A 25,040-nucleotide genomic window follows, 5' to 3' on the forward strand; every position below is an offset into this window, starting at 1 on the left:
ACGAAGTTAGTAGAGTTTAACAAAAAGGATAGCAAGCTTTGACCTTAATAAAATCTACATGTTCAGCCCAATTTGTAATACACAACGAAGCCCTGAAATCAAAAACTTGGAAAAAATGGAAAACAGTGCTTGATCTTTATGATAAACAATCTTCCCATTAGAAAATGGATTTATTCTGCAACTTCTTAACACAAAATTGGGTGAGGGAAAGGATGCTACAAAGAAATGGCAAAGAAAGTTTAATTTCCGGTACAAGTAAACTAATTACAAGAAATTATAAAGAAAATGGAAAACACTCCAATATGTAATGATCTTGGAGAAATGGTTGAGACACCCTCTTATGATGCTATGAAGTTAGTACAGTTTAACAAAAAGGATAGACAAGCTTTGACCTTAATAAAATCTACATGTTCAGCCCAATTTGTAATACACAATGAAGCCCTGAAATCAAAAACTTGGAAAAAAAAAACAGTGCTTGATCTTTATGATAAACAATCTGCCCATTGGAAAATGGATTTATTCTGCAACTTCTTAACACAAAATTGGGCGACAGAAAGGATGTTACAAACACTGCGTCTAGGTTTAAAAACACTTAGCAAGTTAGCAGGCATATTGTGCAACAAGTGGGAATCCCTAAAATGGCATGCTCATTTCTATCATCCTTAATTGTCCCAATTCAAATTACACAAAGTTTTTGAAAATGCTCCTGGTCATAGAAAATCTAAAAGAGGCAACTTTAAACATTGATTCGAACTTCTCATTCAACAGGAGTGGCAGTTTGCTAAGAAAAAGAATTCTTAAAAAACCGAAGGAGATTATGTCGTAGCCCCACAACACAAAACTCCAAAAACATAAATAGCCAAAATACGGAAGTTTATCATCATACTTATCGTGATGATCTTACAGATTTTTCTTCTTCCACCTCTAGCACTGATGATGAAAGTCCTCCTAATTAGGTAGATGGACAATAAGCCAATCAAGTGTTTTATATGTGGAAAAATAAGAGTTTATGATATATCATGTACCTCGAGAAAGAAAATAAAATGGAAAACATTTGGGTGTTATATTTCTCCTTCACAAAAGAATGGAACTTGTTTTGTTGAAGATGAACCCCACATACAAGATAAAAGTAAAATATGCATTTTAAATAGCAAATGGGGGAAAGGCAGGGGAGCAAACGGCAGGGAGCGAGGCTGTTAATTATGGGTAGCTTGGACAGCTGTTCGTCCTGACCCAGAAATAACAGCATTAGGTATGGGTAGTTTGGACAGCTGTTCGTCCTGACCTAGAAATTAGAAAATGGTTGTTTTTGTCAGATCCTATTGTTAGGATAAAAACAATTGTTATTTAATAGTGGCTCTTTATAGGTGACACCTCATAGCCAAAATTAGTTATTGGTTATTGACTTGTCTTAATCTCAGCCGTTGGTTTGAATTAATCTCGATCGTTGGTTTTCCAACATAGTAGTATAAAAAGGGGTCATGGGTCATTTGGAAAACATGAAGTTTGTGTATTATTTGCAAAGTTAGCAAATAGTCTTGCGGTGTTAGCAAGGGGCACAGTGATAGCATTGGGGATAGCAGTGCAGGAATATCAGCGAGAGAAATTGGGAGATTGTCGGAGTTCTGCCAGTGAGAGGCAAGGAATTTTGTATCTCTTAATTTGTTAAAGTTAATATATTTCTCATCTGCAGTACTTTTTCCCTTCGGAGTTTTTCTAGGGACAATTGTCCGGAAATATCGTGTCATTGTGTTACATATTTCTTTCCGCCTATTTTTATTTGTGAAGTTGTAGTTGTGTTATTTTCCAATATTTGTTGATCAAATAATCTATTAAAGATAGGAGGTTAATAATCAGTAACTGCAATAGAATTTTCACATGGTATCGGAGCTAAGTTGAGGGTAGAAAAGGTTGACCCTAGGCAAGGAAAGAAATTGAAGGGTTATAAAATCTAGATTGACTTCTTTAGAATTATTATTTCTTTTATCCCTTGAGATGGCCTCAGCAGGTTTAAGAGATCAGGATAGATTAGATGGAGCCTCAAATTTTGTTGTCTGGAAAGCCAAAATTTCTTTATTGCTAGAAGAGAATGGTATCAAGGAATATGTTACCACTGTTTTGACTGTACCTACAGATGCAACCCTTCTTGCAGCATATAAGAAGGATGATGCCAAAGCGAGGAGGATAATCCTTGATGGTGTTAAGGATCACATAGTTCCTCATATCTCAGATTTGGATAAAGGGAAAGCAATGTGGGATGCCATCCTGAATCTATACCAAAATGCAACCACCAACCGAAAGCTGATTCTCAGAGAAACGTTGAGGAATACTCGGATGAACAAGGGAGAAGACGTTACATGTTACCTCACCAGGCTTAGACTTGTCAAGGATGAGTTAGCAGTTGTTGGAGATAAACTAGATGATGACAAGCTAGTAAGAATAGCCCTAAATGGGTTTTCTAAGCAGTGGGATATCTTTGTTCAAGTTATTAATGGACGAGACACCTTACCAAGTTGGGATCGACTTTGGAGTGATTTCACTCAAGAGGAGTTTAGACTAAGCCTTGTCAATGGAGCCAACAATAAGAGTCAGAAAAGTGAGGTGGAATAGAAAAACATTGCCCTAGCGAGTAAAGGGAAAGCAAAGAAGTGATCTAGTAAAGGATCAAATCCACAAGGTGAGAAGAAGAAGAAGGCTCTGTCTAAGATCAAATGCTTTGGATGTCACGAGTTTGGCCACTATGTCAGCGATTGCCCACAAAGGAAGAAAGATAAGAAGGGCAAGAACCAAGTGGCAGCTTCAACAAGTGCAGAGAAGCTCTCTGGTAGATTGGAGGATGAGTTTGCACTCATAGCTTTTATGATTAGCTCAACCTCACAGAGTGTCTGGTATATAGACAGTGGGGCGTCATTTCATATGACAGGAGTTAGAGAGTACTTCTCCAGCTACAAGGAGGAGAACACCAGAATCCAGATCTCTATGGGGAACTTGTCCAAACTCAACCCAGTTGGGAAAGGGACTATTCAGTTTCAGAGGGAGAATGGCAAGATGATTTCCATTCATGATGTATTACATGTTCCAGGCTTAGGTATGAATCTGATTTCCGTATCTGTCCTTCAGGATAAAGGTTACAATGTACTCTTTAGAGGGGCTCATGTGTTGATCAAGCATAAGGATTGGAAATCACCCATAGCAATTGGAGTTAGGAGTGGTCGACTTTATAGGTTGCAGTTTGATACTCCTAAGGCACTCCTGAGCAGTAGTAATCCTAGAGATCTTGGAGAGCTATGGCATAGGAGAATGGGCCATATACATCATGGAGCACTTAAATTGCTTCATGAAACTGTGACAAGTGTTCCAGAGGTGAGCACAGAGCATGATGATATATGTAAGGGATGTGTGTTGGGGAAGTTTGCGAAAGCATCTTTTCCAAGAAGTGACAAGATCTGAGGGTGTTCTTGATCTACTACATTCAGATGTATGTGGACCTATGTCGACGAAGTCTCTCAGAGGGTATGAGTACTTTGTTACTTTTATTGATGATTTCTCCAGGAAGACTTGGATATACTTCTTGAAGACCAAGGATGAGGTTTTCAGTCGCTTCCAAGAGTTCAAAGCTCTTGTGGAGAATTTGACAGGAAAGAAGATAAAGGTTCTTCGGTCAAATAATGGAGGCGAGTACAAATGAAATGAGTTCCAGGAGTTCTGCACCAACGAAGGAATCAAGAGAGAGTGGATTGTTCCTTACAATCCGCAACAAAATGGAGTTGCTGAGAGGAAGAATCGGTCTATATCGGAGGCAGCAAGAGCTATGTTGCATGACCAGGATATGCCTCGTTATCTGTGGGCAGAGGCATGCAGTACAACAATATACATACAAAATAGAGTTCCACATAAGGTACTGGAGAAGATGACACCAGAGGAAGCATTCACTGGGAAGAAGCCAGATGTCAGTCACTTCAAGATCTTTGGAAGTTTGGCATATTGCCACATTCCTAAGGATACACGTACCAAGTTAGATCAGACTGCAGAAAAGGGGTACTTTGTGGGGTACAGTGAAACCTCAAAGGCATATCGAATATTTATTCCAGGGACCAGGAGGATTATAGTCAAGCGTGATGTCAAGTTCATGGAGGACAAGGCATTTAGAAGGTCCAAAGATTTGCCAGCAGATGATCAGAGTGAGCAACCGATAGAAGCTCCAAGGATAGTTCAATCGAGTCAAGGGCAACAAAGCTCAAGTACAGTTACTAGTACAAGCATAGGCTCAGGTAGTGAGAGTTCGCAGAGTATGGAGCAACTGGTGCAGCAGGAGATGCATCAAGAAGACATGGAGGTTGATGTTTCATCCTCTACAGTTGGCAGTAGGAATCATGAGGTTCAGCCGACACAAAAGAATACTCAGGAGTTAGTGGGTACTCCTAGGAGGAGTAGTAGACAACGGAAACAACCAGCCAGGTATGATGACTATGTAGCATTAGTTGGTCAGTTGGTAGATAGTGAACCTTCTAGCTATCAGGAGGCTGCACAACATCAGGTGTGGCAAGATGCAATGGTTGAGGAGTATACCTCAATAATGCAGAACGATGTGTGGGAAGTTCCTAGACCAATGGATAGGGTTGTGGTTGGATCACGTTGGATCTATAAGATCAAGCACGGTGCAGATGGTAGCATCGAGAAATACAAGGCAAGGTTTGTGGCAAAGGGGTTCTCTCAGAAGGAGGGAATAGACTATGAGGAGACATTTGCTCCAGTGGCCAGGTATACTTCTATACGAGATGTAATATCAGTTTTAGCACAGATGGGATGGCAGATCCATCAAATGGATGTCAAGATAGCGTTCCTAAATGGCGAGTTGAAAGAGGAGGTATACATAGAACAACCAGAGCACTTTGTAGCACACAGTAAAGAGACCCACGTGTGTAGATTAAAGAAAGCTTTGTACGGACTCAAGCGGGCTCCCAGAGCGTGGTATGAGCGCATTGATAGTTACTTGCAGGAAATGGGCTTTGTGAAGAGTGAGGCGGATGCTAACCTCTACTACTTGGTGGTTGGGGGTGAGATCTCAATCTTGTCCTGTATGTGGATGACTTGTTTCTAACTAGTTCACTAAGGCTCATAGAGGAGTGCAAGAGGGACCTTGCAGCGCAGTTCGAGATGAAAGATTTGGGACTTATCTACTACTTTCTAGGCATGGAGGTATGGCAGACAGATGGAGATATTTTCCTTGGGCAAGGGAAATATTGCATCGAAATCTTGAAGAGGTTCAAGATGGAAGATTGCAAAGCCATGTCTACACCTACGATCACAAATTGGAGGAAGGTAGACACATCCAGAGAGAAGGATGTAGATCCCACCTTATACAAGCAGTTGATTGGTTCTCTCATGTATTTGGTCAATACCAGGCTAGATATAACATTTGTAGTTAACTCTCTTAGTCAGTTCATGGTTGAGCCAAAGGGAGTGCATTGGACAGCGGCAAAGCATGTGCTGTGTTATTTGCGAGGTACAATCGAGTATGGGATTAGATATGCTCGAGGTGAAGGAATCAGGTTGATGGGCTATACTGATGCAGATTGGGCAGGCAGTACAACAGACAAGAGAAGCACTTCAGGGTGTTGTTTCAGTTTGGGATCAGGGGTTGTCTCTTGGTTCAGCAGGAAGCAGAAGTCTGTGGCTTTGAGTTCAGCAGAGTCAGAACACATAGCAGCTAGCATGGCGACATGTGAAGCTATATGGCTTGGAAGTTGCTAGTAGCCTTGTTTGGTCAGAACGTTAAGACTACGGTGATACACTCCGACAATCAGAGTTGCATCAAGTTGACTGAGAATCCAGTGTTTCATGATAGATCGAAACATATAGACATCAGGTATCACTTCATCAGGGATTGTGTACAGAGGGGGATTGTTCAGCCACAGTACATACCTACAAAGGAGCAGGTAGCAGACATTCTAACAAAGGCATTGGGGACGGCGAAATTCATCTTCTTCAGAGATAAGTTGGGTGTCGTGCAAAATAGCTTCCTCGCTAAGAGGGAGTGTTAATTATGGGTAGCTTGGACAGTTGTTCGTCCTAACCGAGAAATTAGAAAATGGTTGTTTTTGTCAGATCCTATTGTTAGGATAAAAACAATTGTTATTTAATAGTGGCTCTTTTTAGGTGACACCTCATAGCCAAAATTAGTTATTGGTTATTGAGTTCTCTTAATCTCAGCCGTTGATTTGAATTAATCTCGGTCGTTGGTTTTCCAACAGAGTAGTATAAAAAGGGGTCATGGGTCATTTGGAAAACATGAAGTTTGTGAATCATTTGCAGAGTTTGCAATTAGTCTTGCGGTGATAGCAAGGGGCACAGTGATAGCGTTGGGGATAGCAGTGCAGGAATATTAGCGAGAGAAATTGGGAGATTGTCGGAGTTCTGCCAGTGAGAGGCAAGGAATTTTGTATATCTTAATTTGTTGAAGTTAATATATTTCTCATCTGCAGTACTAGTTTTCCCTTCGGGGTTTTTCTAGGGACAATTGTCCGGAAATATCGTGTCATTGTGTTACATATTTCTTTCCGCCTATTTTTATTTGTGAAGTTGTAATTGTGTTATTTTCCAATATTTGTTGATCAAATAATCTATTAAAGATAGGAGGTTAATAATCAGTAACTGCAATAGAATTTTCACAGAGGCGGTAGGGAGGAGGTTAGAAAACCCATCAAAGGATGGAGGATCGTTATCATTTCCAGTTAACTTCTTGTTCAGAGATTGGGTACACTACTTAAGAGAGTTTTCGTGTATACGCTTCAATTTTGGCATTCCAGTGTTGTGTATTTCCATTTTTGTCTCTAGTTTTTGAACTTTGATTATAAGGAGCGAAGGTGCAGTACATGTTATATTTTCTTCCCAACAATTACTGAGGAGAGGTTTAGGTGAACAATCATTCATGGCGATTGGAACAGATTGATAGCAATTGCTCACAAAAGAATAAGGAACAAAGGGAGCCAAGTAATATTTGGTAGATGTTAATCTTAGGTGGATGTTACTCAATTATTATAGTTGTAGATTGATCAATGAAACAAGGTTACTATGTTCGAATAAGTACGGCTACATGTACGGTGTAGATGGTCAATTGAATTATTGATAATTTAACATGACTGTGTCAAGATGAAAAGCTCAAATTGCCCAAAAACAATGACAGAAAACTGAATTTGTGGAGTTACTTCAAATTGTCCAAATCTTCATATTATTTCCCCTTTACATCAAAGAAAAAAAGTTAAATCTCCTAATACAAATAGATCAAAGAGAAAATGTTAAATCTTCTAATCCAAATTATTTATTATATTTTTTAATACATTTTGTTAAACAATACTTCTCCTTAGCGAGACACACCTTTCCTTAGATTTTAAGTTCTCTTTAAAGTTTTGTTTTGGACTTTATTAATAAATCGACAGTTGTTGTCCCGTGGAATGGTTTTAATATGTGTCTTATAGAGGCTTCTATACAGTCTTTGACATGTTTTGCAATTTTCATTCAGGAAAAATCAATATACATATTTCGTATTCATTGTCCATAATTTGAAAGATTGTTTCCCGTGTTTGTGTTGGATAAAAACAGTTTGATGACTTTCAATATCTTTCATTAATCTTAGGTTAATTTCGATTGATTTAAGGCCCCATACAACATGCCGAATCTCCTGCGTAAATTATGAAACCCAACATGTTTAGCCAGAAATTTCCAGCATATCATGGTGGTTTGACGCAAAGAATTTGTAACACCCATTTCAAGAGCTTGTAAGAAGTATGTTTGCCACCTGGTAGCTGAATTTATTTTAAATATTTTCGCCCACTTTCTTACAAAATATTTAATGACAGTTATTCACGGCGATTCCCAAAACCCTTACAAAGGAAACCTAAAAATAATAATAATTAATTATAGAGCCATTTTCCAATAAAACTTTGTCGTTTTCTCGGCAGTACTTGATAATTACATGAGCCAGTAAGTTATTAAGTGAACCAAGCCTCTACCGTTTAAAGCTTATTATCATAGGACAAAACTGACATTCAAAGTTCTTTACAGATGGACGACTCTGAGTATCTTTAAGCACGCCATTTTGATATGATCTATTTGTTGAGATATTGAATTATTCATCCAAGGAACCACGGAACAAGCCATGACAAGCTTCGTTCGTGCCTAATTTAAGTATCTTTATTAAACCACATTAAAAAAGGTTTTGTATTTCTGTTCTTTTTATCGGGAAGTTGAAGGTTGAAACGGACGTTCAGCTTCGTTCAAGGCATTCAATGGTTTCACTTTGTGGGGCTACAAACGAGTTTCTCAAAGGTACTCTAAACGGTTTCGCAGGACACGAAGCTATTAATAGGTAATCTCAAGGATATTTAGGATGGGATTTTATGGGGTTTCAGTTTTTATTTTCAAGGAACAGGGGTTTCAAAATGTTACAGGATTAATTACAATCTATTTTTTTTTTTTTTTGAATAATAGTAGTTTTTATATTTTAAGATATAGATTTGATTGGTAGGACTGGAAATTATTCCATCAGATCAGGAATTTTTATTTTTTTTGACACTTATCAATCATCTGAAATTTTAGATTCCCACCAGAAAAACAAATTTAGAAAAAATGATCTTTATTTATTTTTATATCTGTATTTACAGTCATTCACAGCTCTTAAATTTATGAGACCACCAGCTATAAAATATTCTTTAAAAACCTCAACAGCACTTAATGAAATTTTTGAAGAAGTCTCCATCCATGAACCCCAACCTAACTGAATTATAATAAAAAAGATATTATATATATATATATATATATTTATATATATTATTAAAAAGATATTATATATACATATGAATTATTAAAGGTTGAAATGGACCTTCAATATCATTTTAGACATTAACCCGGTTTAGTTGATGGGACAAGTTTTCATCTTAATAACCAGCAGATCTAATTTACAAGCACATCAATCCAGTACGGATATAAAGTCTATGTACTCAACAATCTAGCAGGGGCTTGAATTTGGGTGGGCAGGCACAATGACAACACCACCCATAATCAATCTTTAATGACATATTTAAGTATTGATACGAATGCTTTACTTTATTTATAACGATAGATAAAACATTAAACAAAAGTAAACTTTACTTTTAGATTATTGTCAAACCGAATTGTTACATATCCCCTATTTCAAGAGTTCCACAAGAGCATTAGTTCTTCCATTAAATTTATATTATTTTCAAACTAAAAAGCTTGCCATCTTCTGAACATGTAATCTCCATTAATGGAGTACACGCGCCTACGAGTTCCTTACAATATGCCACAAAATCAAGCCCCCACCCTCCACACCACTGCTTATATAACGTTCCTAGATACCATTGCCACCATGAAATGTCAACTCGAGACTACTTTTTAAAAGTTATCCTAGAGCATCACTGTCAATGGTACTTTATACTAAATTTCTTAATCATTCATACTCTGTTTGATTTGATCGATTTTTGGCGGTATGTTGGCCTTCGATTTGAGAGAAAACACTAGATTAAGGAAAATTAGAAGGCGTCAAAATCTAATTTAAATCACCTTAAACGAGAACACAATTGTCTTGCCATGTTTGTAAATAAATGATAAGAAGCGCATCTTTATTCTTGATTTTTTCTTCTTAATTTAAAACTGAGTAACAGAGAAGAATTGATGCATCAAAAAGACATAACAACTTGGCAGCCCAACCATGTGACGCAGTTTTAAGAGCAGGAAAGAAGAAATAAAAGAAACTTACAACGGAGATGAGCGAAAGCATTTTGACCAAAATCTCGCACCATCCACGCAATCAGGGTGTTGACAAGGAAAATGGCCATATACAGGAAACGGACCAGCATCCGATTCGTTCCAGAGCACGATTGGCCGATACACGTGTCCGACATGCAGTCCGCACACGCCACTGAAAAGCGCTCTCCGCGTTCTAGCCCAGACTCCATCTTCTTTCCTAATTTTACAAGCCCAAATCTTGTTACTCCAGAAGCTTAGTTGCAGATATTATGATGTATTAACAAATTTTATTTTCAGTCAGACAAAACGCTTCACAATTCTCATGCTACAGCATTACAGTTAATATACAGCATTTTTCCTTATAAGGTTTGATCCCTCGACCTTATATCATACCAGAAACAGATGTGTGGAAGGAGAATGAACAAGGGCCGGGAATACACACAACGACAATATTACGTGCAGACTTTTGCGATCAGATGGGAAGTTCGAACTACATCATTGAATAAAGATTAAACTTCATTTAATGGAATAGAAAAATCCACGACAAAAATAAATAAACGGATGAACGGCACCAAAACCCGCAAGAAACGGATATCGAACATGGAGCGAAAGCAGATGGGGTAGAATAGCATACATATGAAAGTTTTCAGGTAAACCACCCAACGCTCTCAAGGTAAGGCGTTCCCAACCATAACCCTTGACTTTTAAGAACAGGTAATCTAAGATTCTTTTAAGCAAGCCTTATTTAACTAGGGTTTAGGTCCAACTGTCCGCAAATCCTCTGCACAGAAGGGTTCATATCTTAAACACATTAAAGGCACCAATATTTTAAAGAGCTCTGGAGTCAACGTGCCTCATCTTGGCAGCTCAAATGTCAGTAGTCTATAGGCACTCATATTTTAAGAAATTTGGAGTTAATGTGTCTCACCTTATATCTTGTCAGTAGCCTATTTCCAGTGTGAACTGGCGAAGTCTCAAGCCTTGCTTTCCGCCTCTTCTACAGAAGAAGGTTGTGGCTACAAACTCTCATATTTTGCTGAATATTTGAACCCTTTCTGCCTAAAATTACACGTAGAAGCAGCTTTTGGCTATGAGAAAGGATTATTCTCAGACACATTTAAGTGTCTGTGGAGCTCTGAGTTGTTACCGCCAACGGATTAAATGGCAGACCACTCGTATAAACCTTGATGAAGGACAGCTCCGAAGAAGTAAGCCACCCGCGGTATTTTCGGCGTACGGATGGATTTGAATCTGGAGGACTAAAGACGGTAAATAGTTCTGTTCTCTGAATTCTGGGGTAGGTAGTAGTTAAACTAGTATCTAAAGGCCTATGAAGCCCTACCTATATAACAGGGTAGGGGCAGCAGCCTTGAAGAAATCAGGTGTCCACCATCGATAATTGAACCTCCTCTGTTCTGCAGAGTGAAAGGATTACGTTCACTCCAATATTATTCTCCTCGGTTCCGTAATCTTCTACTCTGTAAAATATAAGAGGAACAAAGGAGCTACATTCTTCTTCATACAAAAAATTCAAAATTTCTCCAGCTCGTCTGATTTTATTCGCTTTTCGTAGTAGTTTTGCGAGCCACAGTTTAAAGGGAGGGCCACGGTGGGTTCAGTCTTCCAGACAAGGTGAAGCGCGGACTGGAACATTCGCTTTTATTTTGCAGAGAACAATATTGGGCAGTTTTGCTTCATATCGGGATTCGGGAAGTCGGCAAGAAGAGTAAACTGCTTAAAGTATGGGCAACTTGTGTTGAGAACTGCGCCATCAACATTTTCCCGGCAAGCAGACGACTCCAACGATTTATTACAGAGCGTCAGAATTCTGAGGAATTAATAGCTCTGCAATAAACCTGACGAACACCTTACAGGAATAAATTTCATGGCTATATGACAGTATTTCCATGTTTTTAGACCTGAAGTACAATAAAGTACGTATTTTTTACCTCGAAAATTTCCTTCCTCTATCTGACACATGAAATTTTATTGAGTAAGAGACCGGGATAGGTGTTAAGAATTTGGTTGTTAGAAAATTCGGATATATTTAAAATTGAGTATGAAAACTCTTGCATTGCATATTATGAAAATATTAATCAATAAGGTTTTCCATAGATTGGACAATTAGCCTTGAATAGTCCCTTTAATTACAAGATCATAATGATAAATTATTTGTTTGTAAAATTATTTGACAACATGATAGAAAATAGAATTGGCAAGTGGGTAGAAGAAATGTGCAAAAGAGCAAGTTTGTTTCGGGTCTAAGCATTTTACAATTGATCATGGTATTACTTTGAGGCACATCATTGAAAAAGTTTGAGAGAAAAACGAATAAGGCTTTTATTGCTTTGTTGATTTCAAAAAGGCTTTTGAGATGATCCCTACGGATAAGTTTTGGCACAAAATGAAAGAATTTGAAATTATTGTGCGTCTTAGAGCGGTTATCCAAAGGCTCTATGAAGAGGTTAAAGTTAAAATTGGAACCTTAATAGGGATTTCAGAAAGCTTTAGGAGTGATATTGGGGTCAAATAAAAGTGCCCCTATCTCCTACCCTTTTTGGCTTATATATTGACAAGCTTGAAGAGAGGTCAAATCTACATGATGGTGATGGTGTCCACATGGGTGAATTTGTGATAAGGCTTCTTCTTTATGTAGATGACCTCATGACTAAAATGGCTCTTGGTTTGCAAAAGCACTTATATGCCCTTGAAGATTTTTGCAAGATGGTGAGGATGCAAGTCAATATCAGCAAGACAAAAGTCATGGTTTTCTCTAATAGAAGAAAACAAAAGCAACATAAGTTCTACTTGGAAGGCAATATTCTTGAAGAAGTTACATATTACAAAGAAGAGAAATTTAGGAGGTTGGAAAGCATTTTATGCCCTTAAGAATATATGTAGAGAGGCAAAGCTATGGGATTGGAAAACTATCCAAAGTCTTTTTGGTCTTTTAATGCTTTTGATTATACTTTATGGATGTCAATTGTGGGTCTGCAATACCTTAGATTCATAGTGGAATCAAATTGAACAAATTAAAAAATGTTTGATCACAAGCAAATTCAAAATTAAAAACACGGTTTCTTATGATATCATGGTAAGTGAAATCAGGGTTACTCCTATTGAAGCAATTGTTATGGTGTGTCTCTTAAGATATCTAAAAAGAATTGAGCAAATGGAAGAAGGCAAATAGCCTAAGGTTATTTTCAATGACATATTGTGCAAGAGAAAAATGACTTGGATGTAGCAAAACATCAAATCGATGAGTAAATGGAATATTTACTTAAATAAATGCCTCAAAAATAGTAAAGCGATAAAGGCTTTTGTTATGGACAAGTTTCACAGGTGTATTTGGGGTGAAGAGCTAAGGAGAGAGAAAAATTTTATCAATGAGTTTTATCCCACTTGTGATCATCTTAAAAAATATATACATAGGCACTAATATTTTGTGGAAAGCTAATATTCTTATTGCTCATATAATATCTAACTATCATCAACTCCATTGTGAAACCGGTCATTGAAAAAGACCAAAAGAAGCTTGGGAAGAAAGAGTGTATTTTTGCACTTATGGGAAAATGGAAACAGAAAAAACATTTCATTTAGGGTGTGATGCCTTCAAGGACAAGTATGAAAATATCTTGATAGCTAACTCTTGGTATAATTTATTTAGTAACCAGGGGGTATGTTGAGAAGTTGGGGGTGCCCATCATCACCTTGCATAGGAAAATGATTGAATTGTAGAATTGGTTTGACTGGGTGGAGTGTCCCATAGGTTATGTTTGGCCTTGTGGACGATAAAATTTCATCTTCTTCTTCTACCAATTCAGGGCCTAAATCTGATGGCCATTTTTTTTCTGAAACATAAACCTTAATCAATGAAAACATAAACTATCATCAATGAAGATTGTATCAAATAAAAGGAGAAATTTCATAAGACCATTACAAATTTTATAAAGTTATTTTTATTTTTTCTTTTTTTTCAAAACAAGATAAGGTTAAAAAATTGATTATTTATAAAATCAAATATTTAATTTAAGTCTTAAATATTATTCAAAAATATACTGATTTGAATGTTAAATTTATCTCAATTACCTCTTTTCTCCCTTTGTGTTTGTATTCCCTCGTGATTGAGATTAAAGTACTTTCTATTTTACTCACCAATAAATTTGATGAGTAGAAAGAGGTCAAACATTTAAATGTTGTATAAAATATTTAAAATATTAACTATTTTCTATTTTATTTTATAAAGATAACAAGTCAAATTATTTAAATGTTTTATTAATATATTCAAATAAATTTATTTATAAATTATATTTATAAGACTATTGTAGCATGTGTAGTGGTGAAATTGTTTTTTTTTTTAATTATCTCATAGATATTCCTCGACTTTTATAAGGCGAGACTAATCCTCTAAGTCTTAGGATAACCCACATATTCCACCTAGATGTGGCTGGATAAACCAGCTCTATTTAACCAGAAGAAACTTTGAACTTGCATCGATTGTCGTGTCTTTCAATATTTCAACGGTAAAATTCTTATACCCATGTCATTTTTTATTTTTATTTTTTATCAATAAATGGAACAATCACGCTAGAAGGCAAGGGTCCAAGGCAATTCTTACCACATGAGAAAAAAAAAAATTACGGGTCTTCAAATATTAGTTGCATTTGTGCGCGGGCAAGGAGTGAGAGGCGAGGGCATGAAAAAGGCAATGGAGCTGTGGCGCAGAAGGGCATTGGTGCGAGGAAGATTTGCGAGGGTTTCAGGCCTTCATCAGACAATGGTGACGGTCCTTCGAAAGGGCATAAAATGCTATTACATGCGAACCACTTCTTCATTTATCCCATTGGCGTCATAGGGCACGCAAGCGGCATTTGATCCTCTCGAGATGGCCTTGGGTGGTTTGCCTCTGACAGGCTCACCTCTCTTCTCCTAGGGCGGCTCTCCCTCAAAAAGATTATTTTGCCCTACTGGCTTGCAAAAACAAGTCAAACCCTCACCATTTTTGTAGTGAATTCTACAAGGAACAAATCACGCATCCCAATTCGGTTAGGGTTCATTCCTCTTCTGGCACCCGGACTCGATTATTAAACTTTGAAGGCCTTTCGTTTAGATACTTTCACTGCAATATGGGGGGTCACAAAGTCATGACCTACACTTCTAAAGATTGTCTAGATCAATGAATAACAGTCTCAAGAAATGGGTCGAAAAGCCTAGGTCTCCTGATGCTGACCTCATATGGCACAATTATGGCAAGTTCCTAGATTCCCAACCAGATTTTACGCTAGACCCTGTGCATCTTTCAGGTTCTTCCTGTGGTGGAGGAAGACAACTTAGATTCATAGGGCACCTTTCCATTCATGGAGGACTTGGATGATGTGTCCCCTAAATTCTTTGATCATGATATAGTGCTAGCTCCTTCCAGGAACTGTTTGATTGCCCAAATAACAAGCAACAAATCCAAACCAAAGAAGGAGCGCAAATTTGAAGCTGAGAAACTTCATATTGAAGGCAATGAACCTATGGAGGAGGGTTCTCACATGGCAGCATCAAGCTTAGTAAAATTGAACTACTGGTCAAGATCAGATTGATTCTTGTAGCTCTCATTTTATCAAAAACTTCTTATGGGTTTTAGTCTCCTTTCCTCCTTGGTACTTTCATGGCAGTATTTTCTGTTTCATGGGCTCCTATTTGTCTCATGTTCTTTTCTCTTTTTCTCTATGTTTTGAGGTTTTTTTTTTGGAGAAAGGGTAAAAACTTTATGAGAATCAGAAACAAGCATTACAAAAAAAAATTAGAGGCCTAAGGCCCCAGAGAAAAATCAACCAGCTTCAAAGCCATAAGTGTCCTCAGTGATAATCTTCTGCAATTCCTGATAGTAATCCCCAGAGAGATGCTCCCAGCCTTCCACTTTCCACTCACTATCATGATCTGAGGCCCACTTGGCCAAACAGTCAGCCACTCCATTCCATTCGCGAGGAATATGAATGAAGGACACCTGCTCCATCAAGGAGCTAATTTGGAGAATCTACTGAACAATCCCGGCCAACTGCCACTGAATCCCACTCACCTTCTGATTAGACAACAAATTAACAACAATTTGTGAATCCAATTCACAAATCACCATCCTAAAACCCCACTCCAAAGCCCGCTCAAGTGCATAAAGAGTCGCAAAACCCTCCATAAAATTATTAGACTGACACCCTTTATGCACCGAAAAGAAGAAAACAACCTCCCCCTGCTATTCCTGCCAACACCCCCTATCCCAGCAGGGCCTGGGTTACCTCTAGAAGAGCCATCAGTGTTGATCTTGATATACCCATCCTGAGGGGGTGCCCACCTTCCAATCCTGTGCACCTTCTTCACAGCTCGTCTACCTTTCCTGACACAAGCAGAGGTAGGAGATAGCTCCTACAAGCCAAGCCTACTCACGAAATCTGCCTCATCTCTATCCAACGGGAAGTTTACCTCACATTTAGCTTCCATAGTCTCCTGAATCATAATAGTGATCCTATTCCAAACTTGTTGAACAAACAGTTTGGCCTCCCTGAAAATCCTTTTATTCCTTTCAAGCCAGATCTGCCACAGAATGAAGATAGGCCCAATATACCAGACCGTTTGGAGGAATGAGGATGTAATAGGAGGTCTGCCCAAACTGCTCCAAAACTCAACCAGAGAGTCTACATGGACACAAGGATGCTTCCACACCCCCCACCAATAGTGCCAGATAAGCATAGAGAAGGGGCATCTGAAGAATAGGTGTGAGGCGTCTTCCTCTTCGTTACCACACAAAACACAAATAGAAGGCCCCAAGAATCCCCGCTCGTGGATATTGTCCCAAGTTAGACACCTATTCCAAGCCACAGTCCAGACAAAGCAGTTACACTTTGGCCAAGAAGCATTATTCCACACCTGTTTCCACCAGTTCACTTCTCCTCTCTCAAGTCTTTGTCTCAACAGTTCCCGGTAACCACTAGCCAAAGAAAAAACGCCCATAGGATTTGGAGACCACGCCAGTCCATCCCTACCCTTAAGGGAGCTACAGTGTCTATTCATCAAAATGCCCTCCAACTCTGCACACTCTTCCTCCAGCCCAACAACCGACCATTCATTAGGAGTCTTCCACCGCTCCAGATCCAGCTGACCGCACCTATAGACAGCCTTAAAGTCACTCACCCTTGACCATCCAGCTTCCAAGAACCTCTGGCCCAGGTTTCCAAGGTTAGGGAACTGATCAAGGATGGGAGGGTACCCATCCCAAGAATCATTCCAGAAAAGAACCTTTTCCCCCCTTCTGCAGATCCAAAAAAGCCCTGCCTTAATGAGAGAAGCTCCCCTCTTGAGAGTGTACCAGATCGATGAGCCCTTCCCTTCTAGCGGATATCTAGGGATTTCCTCCATCGAGATCTTCTGCATATATTTGTTGGCCAAAATCTTGGCACAGCCTCGGTCCTGCTCAACACACCACCTCTAGTACAATTTAGCTGCAAGAGCCTCCCCAAAAAGAATAGACTGCCTCAACCCAAGCCCTTCGGACTGCTTCGAGGTACAAACCAGGTCCCAATTGACCAGGCTCCATTTGGAAGAGGTGAGATTACCTGCCCATAAAAATTTCCTAGCCAGAGAGTCCAACCCCTTCAAGAACCACTTAGGAGCCACCTGAAGCATACATCGATAGATCGGAAGAGCCTGGACCACCGACTGAATCAGTAGAACCCTCCCCACAAAGGATAACCATCTATGAGTCCAGTGTTCAACCTTGGAGTGGAATTTATCCAAGATCCCTTGCCACGACTCCCTAGGGGGATTGCCAGGAGAAATAGGGATACCCAAATACGTCAAGGGCAGAGAGCCAACTTGGAATCTCAAGATAAGAGCAATCCTCCTCTGGATAGACTCAGAAGTGTTGAAAAAGAGGATAGAAGATTTATCCTCGTTGATCATCTAGCCTGAAGCTACAAGATAAACATCCAGAACCTTTCGCAGATTCGTAGCTTCATTGATCCGCGCTAGCCCCATAAGGGTTGTATCATCCACAAACTGCAAGTGAGACTGCGGTTGCAATTCATTACCCCATCTGCAACCCTGAATAGAACCCCGGCCCACATTGTGCTTAATCAGCCTCCCCAGACCCTTGGCAAGCAGAATGAATAAATAAGGGGAGAGGGGATCTCCCTAGCGAAGACCCCTAGAGGCACCAAACAGCTCGGTATGGTCTCCATTGATAAGCACAGAGAAAGAGGTGGACGTAACACAACTCATGACCCACTGGATCCACTTGTCTGCAAAACCAAAAACCTTGAGGATCTTCTGAAGGAAGGACCAATGGACTCTATCGTACGCCTTTGCCATATCCAGCTTGATAAACATATCTTTTTCCTCGGAGGTTGCCATAGAATAAATGGTCTCTATAGCAATGACCACCCCATCTAGAATTTGGCACCCTTCCACAAACCCACTCTGCTCCTCAGAAATAACACTCCCCAAACACTTCTTCAATCTATTTGCTATCAACTTCGAGATGATCTTATAAATCACATTGCAGAGGGAAATTGGGTGGAACTGGCCTAACCGGTCAGCCCCTGCACACTTGGGGATTAGAGCAATGAAGGTTGCATTCAATGCCCTAAGCATCTGTTTATTCCTCTGGGACGCCTGGACTACTTCCAATAAATCCAGCTTAATTATATCCCAAAACTCTTGAAAGAATTCAACGGGGAACCCATCCGGTCCAGGAGCCTTTCCTTTCCTCATGTGGAAGACTATCCTCTCAAGTTCCTCCAGCAAAATAGGATACAAAAGCTGCTCATTCATCTCCCTCAAGACAAGAGAAGGGATGCAATCCAGAACCAGATTCTCCTCCACTGTTTCCCCCTGAGAATCCTCCCTAAAGAGGGACTGGAAAAACTGGAGAGACTCCCTAGACATCTCCTACATGGATAAGCACTGCTCCCCTCTGTCATTAACCAGAACAGGAATGGAATTTATGTGTCTTCTTGCTTTCACTGAGTTGAAGAAGAAAGCAGTGTTCTTGTCCCCCTCCTTCAGCCAGTCAATACGAGCTCTTTGCTTCCAATATATTTCCTCCCGAAGCTCCCATTCCTCTACCACCTTGACAACCCTATCTTCCTCTCTAAGCAAATCCTCAAACAACCGATGCTCCCTAATTTCCCTGGTGATCTCATTTAGTGCAATTTGAGCATCTTTCTTCTCATGAAAAATGTTACCGAAGCCTTGTCGGTTCCACAGTTTAAGCTGAAGCTTTACAAATTGCAGCTGCTTGGCAAAAGAGTACATGGCAGTGCCAAAGGCCGGCCTCCCTTTCCTCCACTAGTCCGCAACAAGGACCTGCATAGAAGGGTCCCGAAGCCACATAAGTTGGAATTTGAATGAAGGCGAACAAGCAACCTGAGCCGAAGATGAAACCAGCTTGATGGGCCAGTGATCCGACCCTCTCCAGTCGAGAATCTTAGAACTTGTGGACCACCCCCCACTGATCCAAAAACAGGAAACCAGAAAATGATCCAGTCGCTCAGCAATCCAATTCTCTCCCACCCTCCTGTTGTTCCAAGTGAACAAACCATTGCTAGGCTTGATGTCAACTAGCTGCAGCAGGGAGATACTATTCTAGAAAAGGAAAGAAGAAGGTTCCAACCGCATTACACCCCCCTTCTTTTCACTCAACTCCAGGATGGCATTGAAGTCTCCCGCCATAATCTAAGGGTGAAAGGGGGCCAACCTTCGCATACCTGAAACATGAGACCATAAGCCTTGCTTACCCTGAAAATCAGTGGGAGCATAGATATTCGAAAACAACATGAATTCCCTAGTCTCAAGACTAGATAGCACCTCGGATAATGAGGATCTGGAAGCAACCCACCAGACAGGGCAAAACCTTAAAGGGTTCTAAAGGCAGGCCACCCCTCCCGAGGAACCAGCTGCCCCAACACACTGACACTCGCCTCACCCCCACAGCTTTGGCACGAGACCCATCATACTCTCCACTGAAAGTTTAGTTTCTTGCAAGAAAAGGACATCAGGTGAATGATTCCTGATCAAATCCCGAACAACTTTTTGTCTAGGGCCGTTGTTCAAGCCCCTTACATTCCATGAAAGCACAATCATTTAGGAGGGTTGGAGAAGTGTGAATCCAAAGTCTTCACTGATCCTGACTCAACCAAATTCTCCCCAATCAATTTGATCTTATCCAGATCCTTCTTCCTGCTGTCCTTTGAGCTCTTCTCTGAAGCGCTTTTCTTAATATCTCTCTGATGTAGACCCAAGTGAACGGCTGACTTATTACTTTTAGCCCCACCCGGTTCCAATTTTGAAGCTATGGGGGAACCCTCCCCCTCAACCAGGTTCACCTCCATCCCAAGAGCCAGACCCAACTGAACCCCTACTATCTGGTCCATCTCCATCTATTGGCTTCCAACCACTAGCAGGGCTTGGGAAGATTCCTCCATTACACTTTCCAACACCCCTCCAGATGCACCCTGATCTAGAGGGGTTAACCCCAGATTTACTTCCTGATGGCTCAGGTCATCCAAGGCCTCAAATTTGTTGAAGGTATCCTCCTCACGTCTCTCCTGTCCTTTGTTCCTGTTCTTTGTCTTTACTGAGACAAAACCATCAGCACCCTCTACCACACCCGACATGGGAGCTTTCCCTTTCTCAGCCCTATCAAGGCTCAGTTCTGGCTGCTGAGGTTGTCGCACTACCGGTTTGTATCTAGGACACTTCCGCTGTAAATGACCATACTCATGACACAGATGGCAACGAAATGGTAGAGTCTCATAATCTAGTTGTTGAACCCATGAATAAGAGCCTGCACATATATCTATAACATCTGGCAAGGGTTTACTAAGATCTATTTCAACACAGATACGTGCAAAGGTCATTACCTTTCTCCCCAGAGTTTGCGACAAGGATCCCACTGGCCTCCCAAGCAGAGTAGCAAGCATCCGTAGCACATCCTCCCGACAGCATTCCACTGGAAGACATGGTGGGAACCCTATTTGGGAGCTCCTCTAAAGGATTAAACCCCGCATGCCATGGCTTGATGAATAATCCCACCTGGTTGTAAAAATACGGACCTCCTTCAAAGACCCTATTGTGATCCTCCATGCAGTTGAACATGACCATGAAATAGTTATTTTCCAAAAGCATAATCTCCATTTCCCCTTCCGGTGCCCATGTCCGCTGCACCCAATTTTTCAAAAACTGCACCGAAACCCTCATTCCTAAAAACTTGCAATACAACGAGTAATTTGAAAAATATTCAATGTCTTCGGCTATTATCTCAGGAGGGATGATCAGCTTCGGCCTTTCACTGCATCTCTCCAAACACCCATTAATTTTCACCATGCGAGCGCTACCAGCACTCCCAAATCCCGAGTCAGAAGAGAATAGGTTATTGTTAAATGTCTTCACATTCTGAAATGGGGGTTTTGAGCCCATCACAGCACGAAAATCCATAGCTGGGACCGCCTGCGAGGCTTCCCCACCCAAAGTCACCATCGGGGCTCACAAAGAATTAAAAAAGAGAAAAAACAAGGACGTTGGTCGAGGGCCCACACCCCAAAGGTCTCCCCATGGGGGCTCGACACCCAGGGCCCCTCCCCTCACCCGTACCACCAAAGATCGGCCCACCTACAATCCCAAGCTCCTGGGATATCCTCGGTCGTAGCAGCAAAGACCCCGCCCCCATGCAGCCTTCACACCCCCCGACGACCACCCTGCAGCCACCCCCGAGCCCTCCAGCCCTTCCACCATCATTTACCCCCCTCTCACAACACTTCCCTCCCGCACAAAGCCACACCAGTGCTGCTTGCGAGCTAGGGCCGCGAAACCCTAGCTTGGCTTTTGCATGCACCAGCGTGGACGCCATCCCTCCATGTTTTGAGGTTTGAAGCTTTTCTTTATTTGATATTTTTTTTATAAAGGAGTGAGCCTTCATCTTGTAGTTTACCGATCAAAAAATAAATAAATAAAATTCAATAATATGAAAATTTGGAGTCATTCCCCTAACTTTTTACTCATCTTATCCATTTATGCATACATACCCATACAGTTAGACTTACATTATTCTCACATGCACATACTCCTAGATCTTCCCTTTACTTGTACATTTATAACATTTGTCCTTGCACCTATCTTCATATAGTTTGTAGTCGCTTAGATCTAACCATTTAATCACTTAAGAAAATTTCTACAATCATGCGGTTGACCCCATGGTTCCAAACTTCGCCTCATCCTTTTCAAAATTCAAATTTTAAATTGGTTGGTCAATCCCTTAATTTTCCTACCACCCAAAGACAACTAAATACACATTTGTTACAAATTATTGCTATGTGCTAGTATTTAAAGACATTTACTTAGAGTCATTTCATATCCATCATCTCTCAAGCATTTTCGCTCATCGTAGAGCATTGAGGGATTAATCAATAGTGATGCACTTAACTTTAATGCTTTAAAATGAGAGTGAAGAATATGCATGTTTGGGGCCCTTACATGCTGCCTTTCAAATTTTGTGCACATTTTCAAGGGTTTACCTAGGAGAACCTATGTACTTGCTACAAAACAACCACCCATCCAAGGCATTTTTCAATACTACAGGTCCTTAGATTAACAAGGAGGTCATGGAAAACAAATATATATCAAATGAACAAAAGAGTACAATATTACATCAAATAAGGTGAAATTTGGAATTATAGGACAAGTTTGTAATTATAAATCTAATCCAAACCATTAGGTAGGACCCTTATGAGAATAGAGGACTTGTGAAAAATCTATGATATTCTTCTAAGAAGCATTGATTTCTAGGCATACATTATTCCAATTCTAGAATCTTCAATATGAGCACAAACTATTTAGTCATAGAGCTACGTACTACGTCCTCTTGCATTTACTTTCTTAATTTAGTTGTTGCAATTATCAAACTTAGTAATTCAATCTAAAATTTAGTTAATCTAATCTAATATAAGGAAAGCATATTTTCCAATTACATTTTTTTCGTTGAATGCCTTCAATATTACATGACCTTGTCTTCTTCTAAGATTAATTATCCACGTTGGGGTTTTTAGATATGCACTTTTATGGTATTTACATCTCATATTTAGATTTGGAATCCTTTACATCATTTTGTTTAGTTGTTTTTACTTTGTTACATATATTTCTACTAACTTTTATGGTATTTACATCTCATATTTAGATTTGGAATCCTTTACATCATTTTGTTTAGTTGTTTTTACTTTGTTACATATATTTCTACTAATGCTTTGAGCTTTATGGAGCCATCATTTTTCTAGACCCTTGATCGTCATATTAGGATTTCACTCTTAGATTTGATGTGATATTGATTTTCTAATTTTTTTTTAATTTAAAGTGCTTTTGAATTGCATTTTCTTATCTTGTGTTCATGCAATAAGCTCCTTGAGATACATTACAAATGAATGCTCATCTAAACCCTAAGATTTCTCAAACCAATGAAACTAAAGTCTATTTTGGCATTCATAATACCTAAGAATAATGAGGAGTGTGATGATAAATCTTGTGTGAACACTTGAGAATTTACAAATGAGTCCAATTAATTTGGCTATTGTGAAAAATCATAAACAAGTAGCAAATATATATTATGATGCACATATTCATTAAAAACTACATGGATGTAAGACTTTGGAAGTGATTTATGCTAAGCTTACTTTGTATATTGTGACTAGTGTGTTTACTCATGCTTCGACCTCTACTATAGTTCCATATTATACCACTTCCACCACTTCCCGTCCCCTTTTTACAATGGCTACTACTCTCTCACCCTTTAATACTACCCACTTTTTCATTTATTCTCCCCTTTATAGTCCCACTCCCAAATATATACCTCATGAGATACTTATCATCCAAATGATGTATCATGCCTACATTTATCTTTCATTTACCACCATGAAGCCTATTATTATCCCACTTGTCAATCTACTTGTACACCCAATACTATTTTATGTAACTTGAATGCCCTTAAGTACCTCTCCCCTTTCATCACATTGTCCCAAGTCATCACTTCATCCACCCTCGTACATCTCATACATATACGCACACACCTCATAGTGGTTCTCAATCCTCACTAGTTGTCATCCCTTCCTCTAACCTAGATGCACCATTTCACAAAGTAGATAAAAGTATAAAAGAGTGTGGATGCAAAACAAATGGACAACATAGTGATGAATGTAAAGATGTTATACACCCACCACTGTCTTTTGATATTGTGACATAGTTATTTCTTATGATTTTTGCTACACTTCAAACTTTAATATATGATGGAAAAGATCAACCTAACAATCATCTTAGATCATAAATTGTTACATGTGTAGAATTTCTTTATGAGGATAAATTTTCAACAAAGTTATATCTATGCACTTTGGAAAGATTATGCTATTAAGTGATTTATCTTGCTTCCTCGAGGGTATATACATTCATTTTATAATCTTAATTAAGTTTTCCTAAAGTAATCTAAAAATAACAGGGTCTTTGAGTAGCAATTGTAGGTTTATATATTTAATTCTTCCCAAGGGTCCAATGAATATATTAGCGATTATGTTATTAATTTCAATTATTATGCTATAAATTGATCAACTTGTTACCTAATTTGGAGTTGAAAAGCATATTTATTAAGAAAATTCTTAAACCAATACAAGACATTGTGCATTTAAATAGTTAAATTTATTTCATGGATTTGTATGCACATGTTAAAACTATAAAATCCAACTTGTTATCATGTAATCTCTTTAAGTTTGGATTTTCAATTATATAAACCAAGTTGCTACTTCTTATTTTCCTTCATTCAAACTAATTTTTTTGGAAGTTTACTACTTGCTTCAATAATCTATTATAAAATCCAACTTGTTATCATGTAATCTCTTTAAGTTTGGATTTTCAATTATATAAACCAAGTTGCTACTTCTTATTTTCCTTCATTCAAACTAATTTTTTTGGAAGTTTACTACTTGCTTCAATAATCTATTGCTAATCTACTTTGAAGTTACATGAGTGTTAATTTGCTTACACTTCCTCTCATTTGTCTATCAGATACTAGTTAACCACTTCCTTAAGCATACAATGATCATTCATTTTGCAACTGTCATAGGCGTTATAGGGCATTGCATAGAAATTAACACAAATTTTAAGCACAAGGTATAAGATCTATGTTGGTGTTTTTTACAATTAGTAATAGAATCTATCCCTTTGTCTCTTAAGGATATAAGAGTGTGGAATCTAACGTT

The 25,040-nt window shown here is 39.1% G+C and overlaps 1 protein-coding gene across 4 annotated transcripts in view; it reads right to left on the bottom strand.

The window, feature by feature from the left end:
* Window positions 1–11,575, bottom strand: part of LOC131061464 (uncharacterized) — a 62,770-nt gene extending 51,195 nt beyond the window's left edge. The window contains exons 1-2 of one of the 4 annotated variants that reach the window (XM_057995173.2): window positions 10,697–11,575; window positions 9,779–9,985 (exon numbers count right to left, since the gene is read on the bottom strand). In XM_057995173.2, the coding sequence (XP_057851156.2) occupies window positions 9,779–9,977 (199 nt within the window). In that variant the 5' untranslated portion in view covers window positions 9,978–9,985; window positions 10,697–11,575. Of the gene's footprint in view, window positions 1–9,778 lie in introns of all 4 variants that reach the window. The other 3 variants (XM_057995167.2, XM_057995161.2, XM_059216823.1) reach the window with 3 other exon arrangements.
* Window positions 11,576–25,040: the final 13,465 nt, after the last annotated feature.

Source organism: Cryptomeria japonica, chromosome 2 (assembly GCF_030272615.1).
Source record: "Cryptomeria japonica chromosome 2, Sugi_1.0, whole genome shotgun sequence".
Lineage (NCBI taxonomy): Eukaryota > Viridiplantae > Streptophyta > Pinopsida > Cupressales > Cupressaceae > Cryptomeria > Cryptomeria japonica.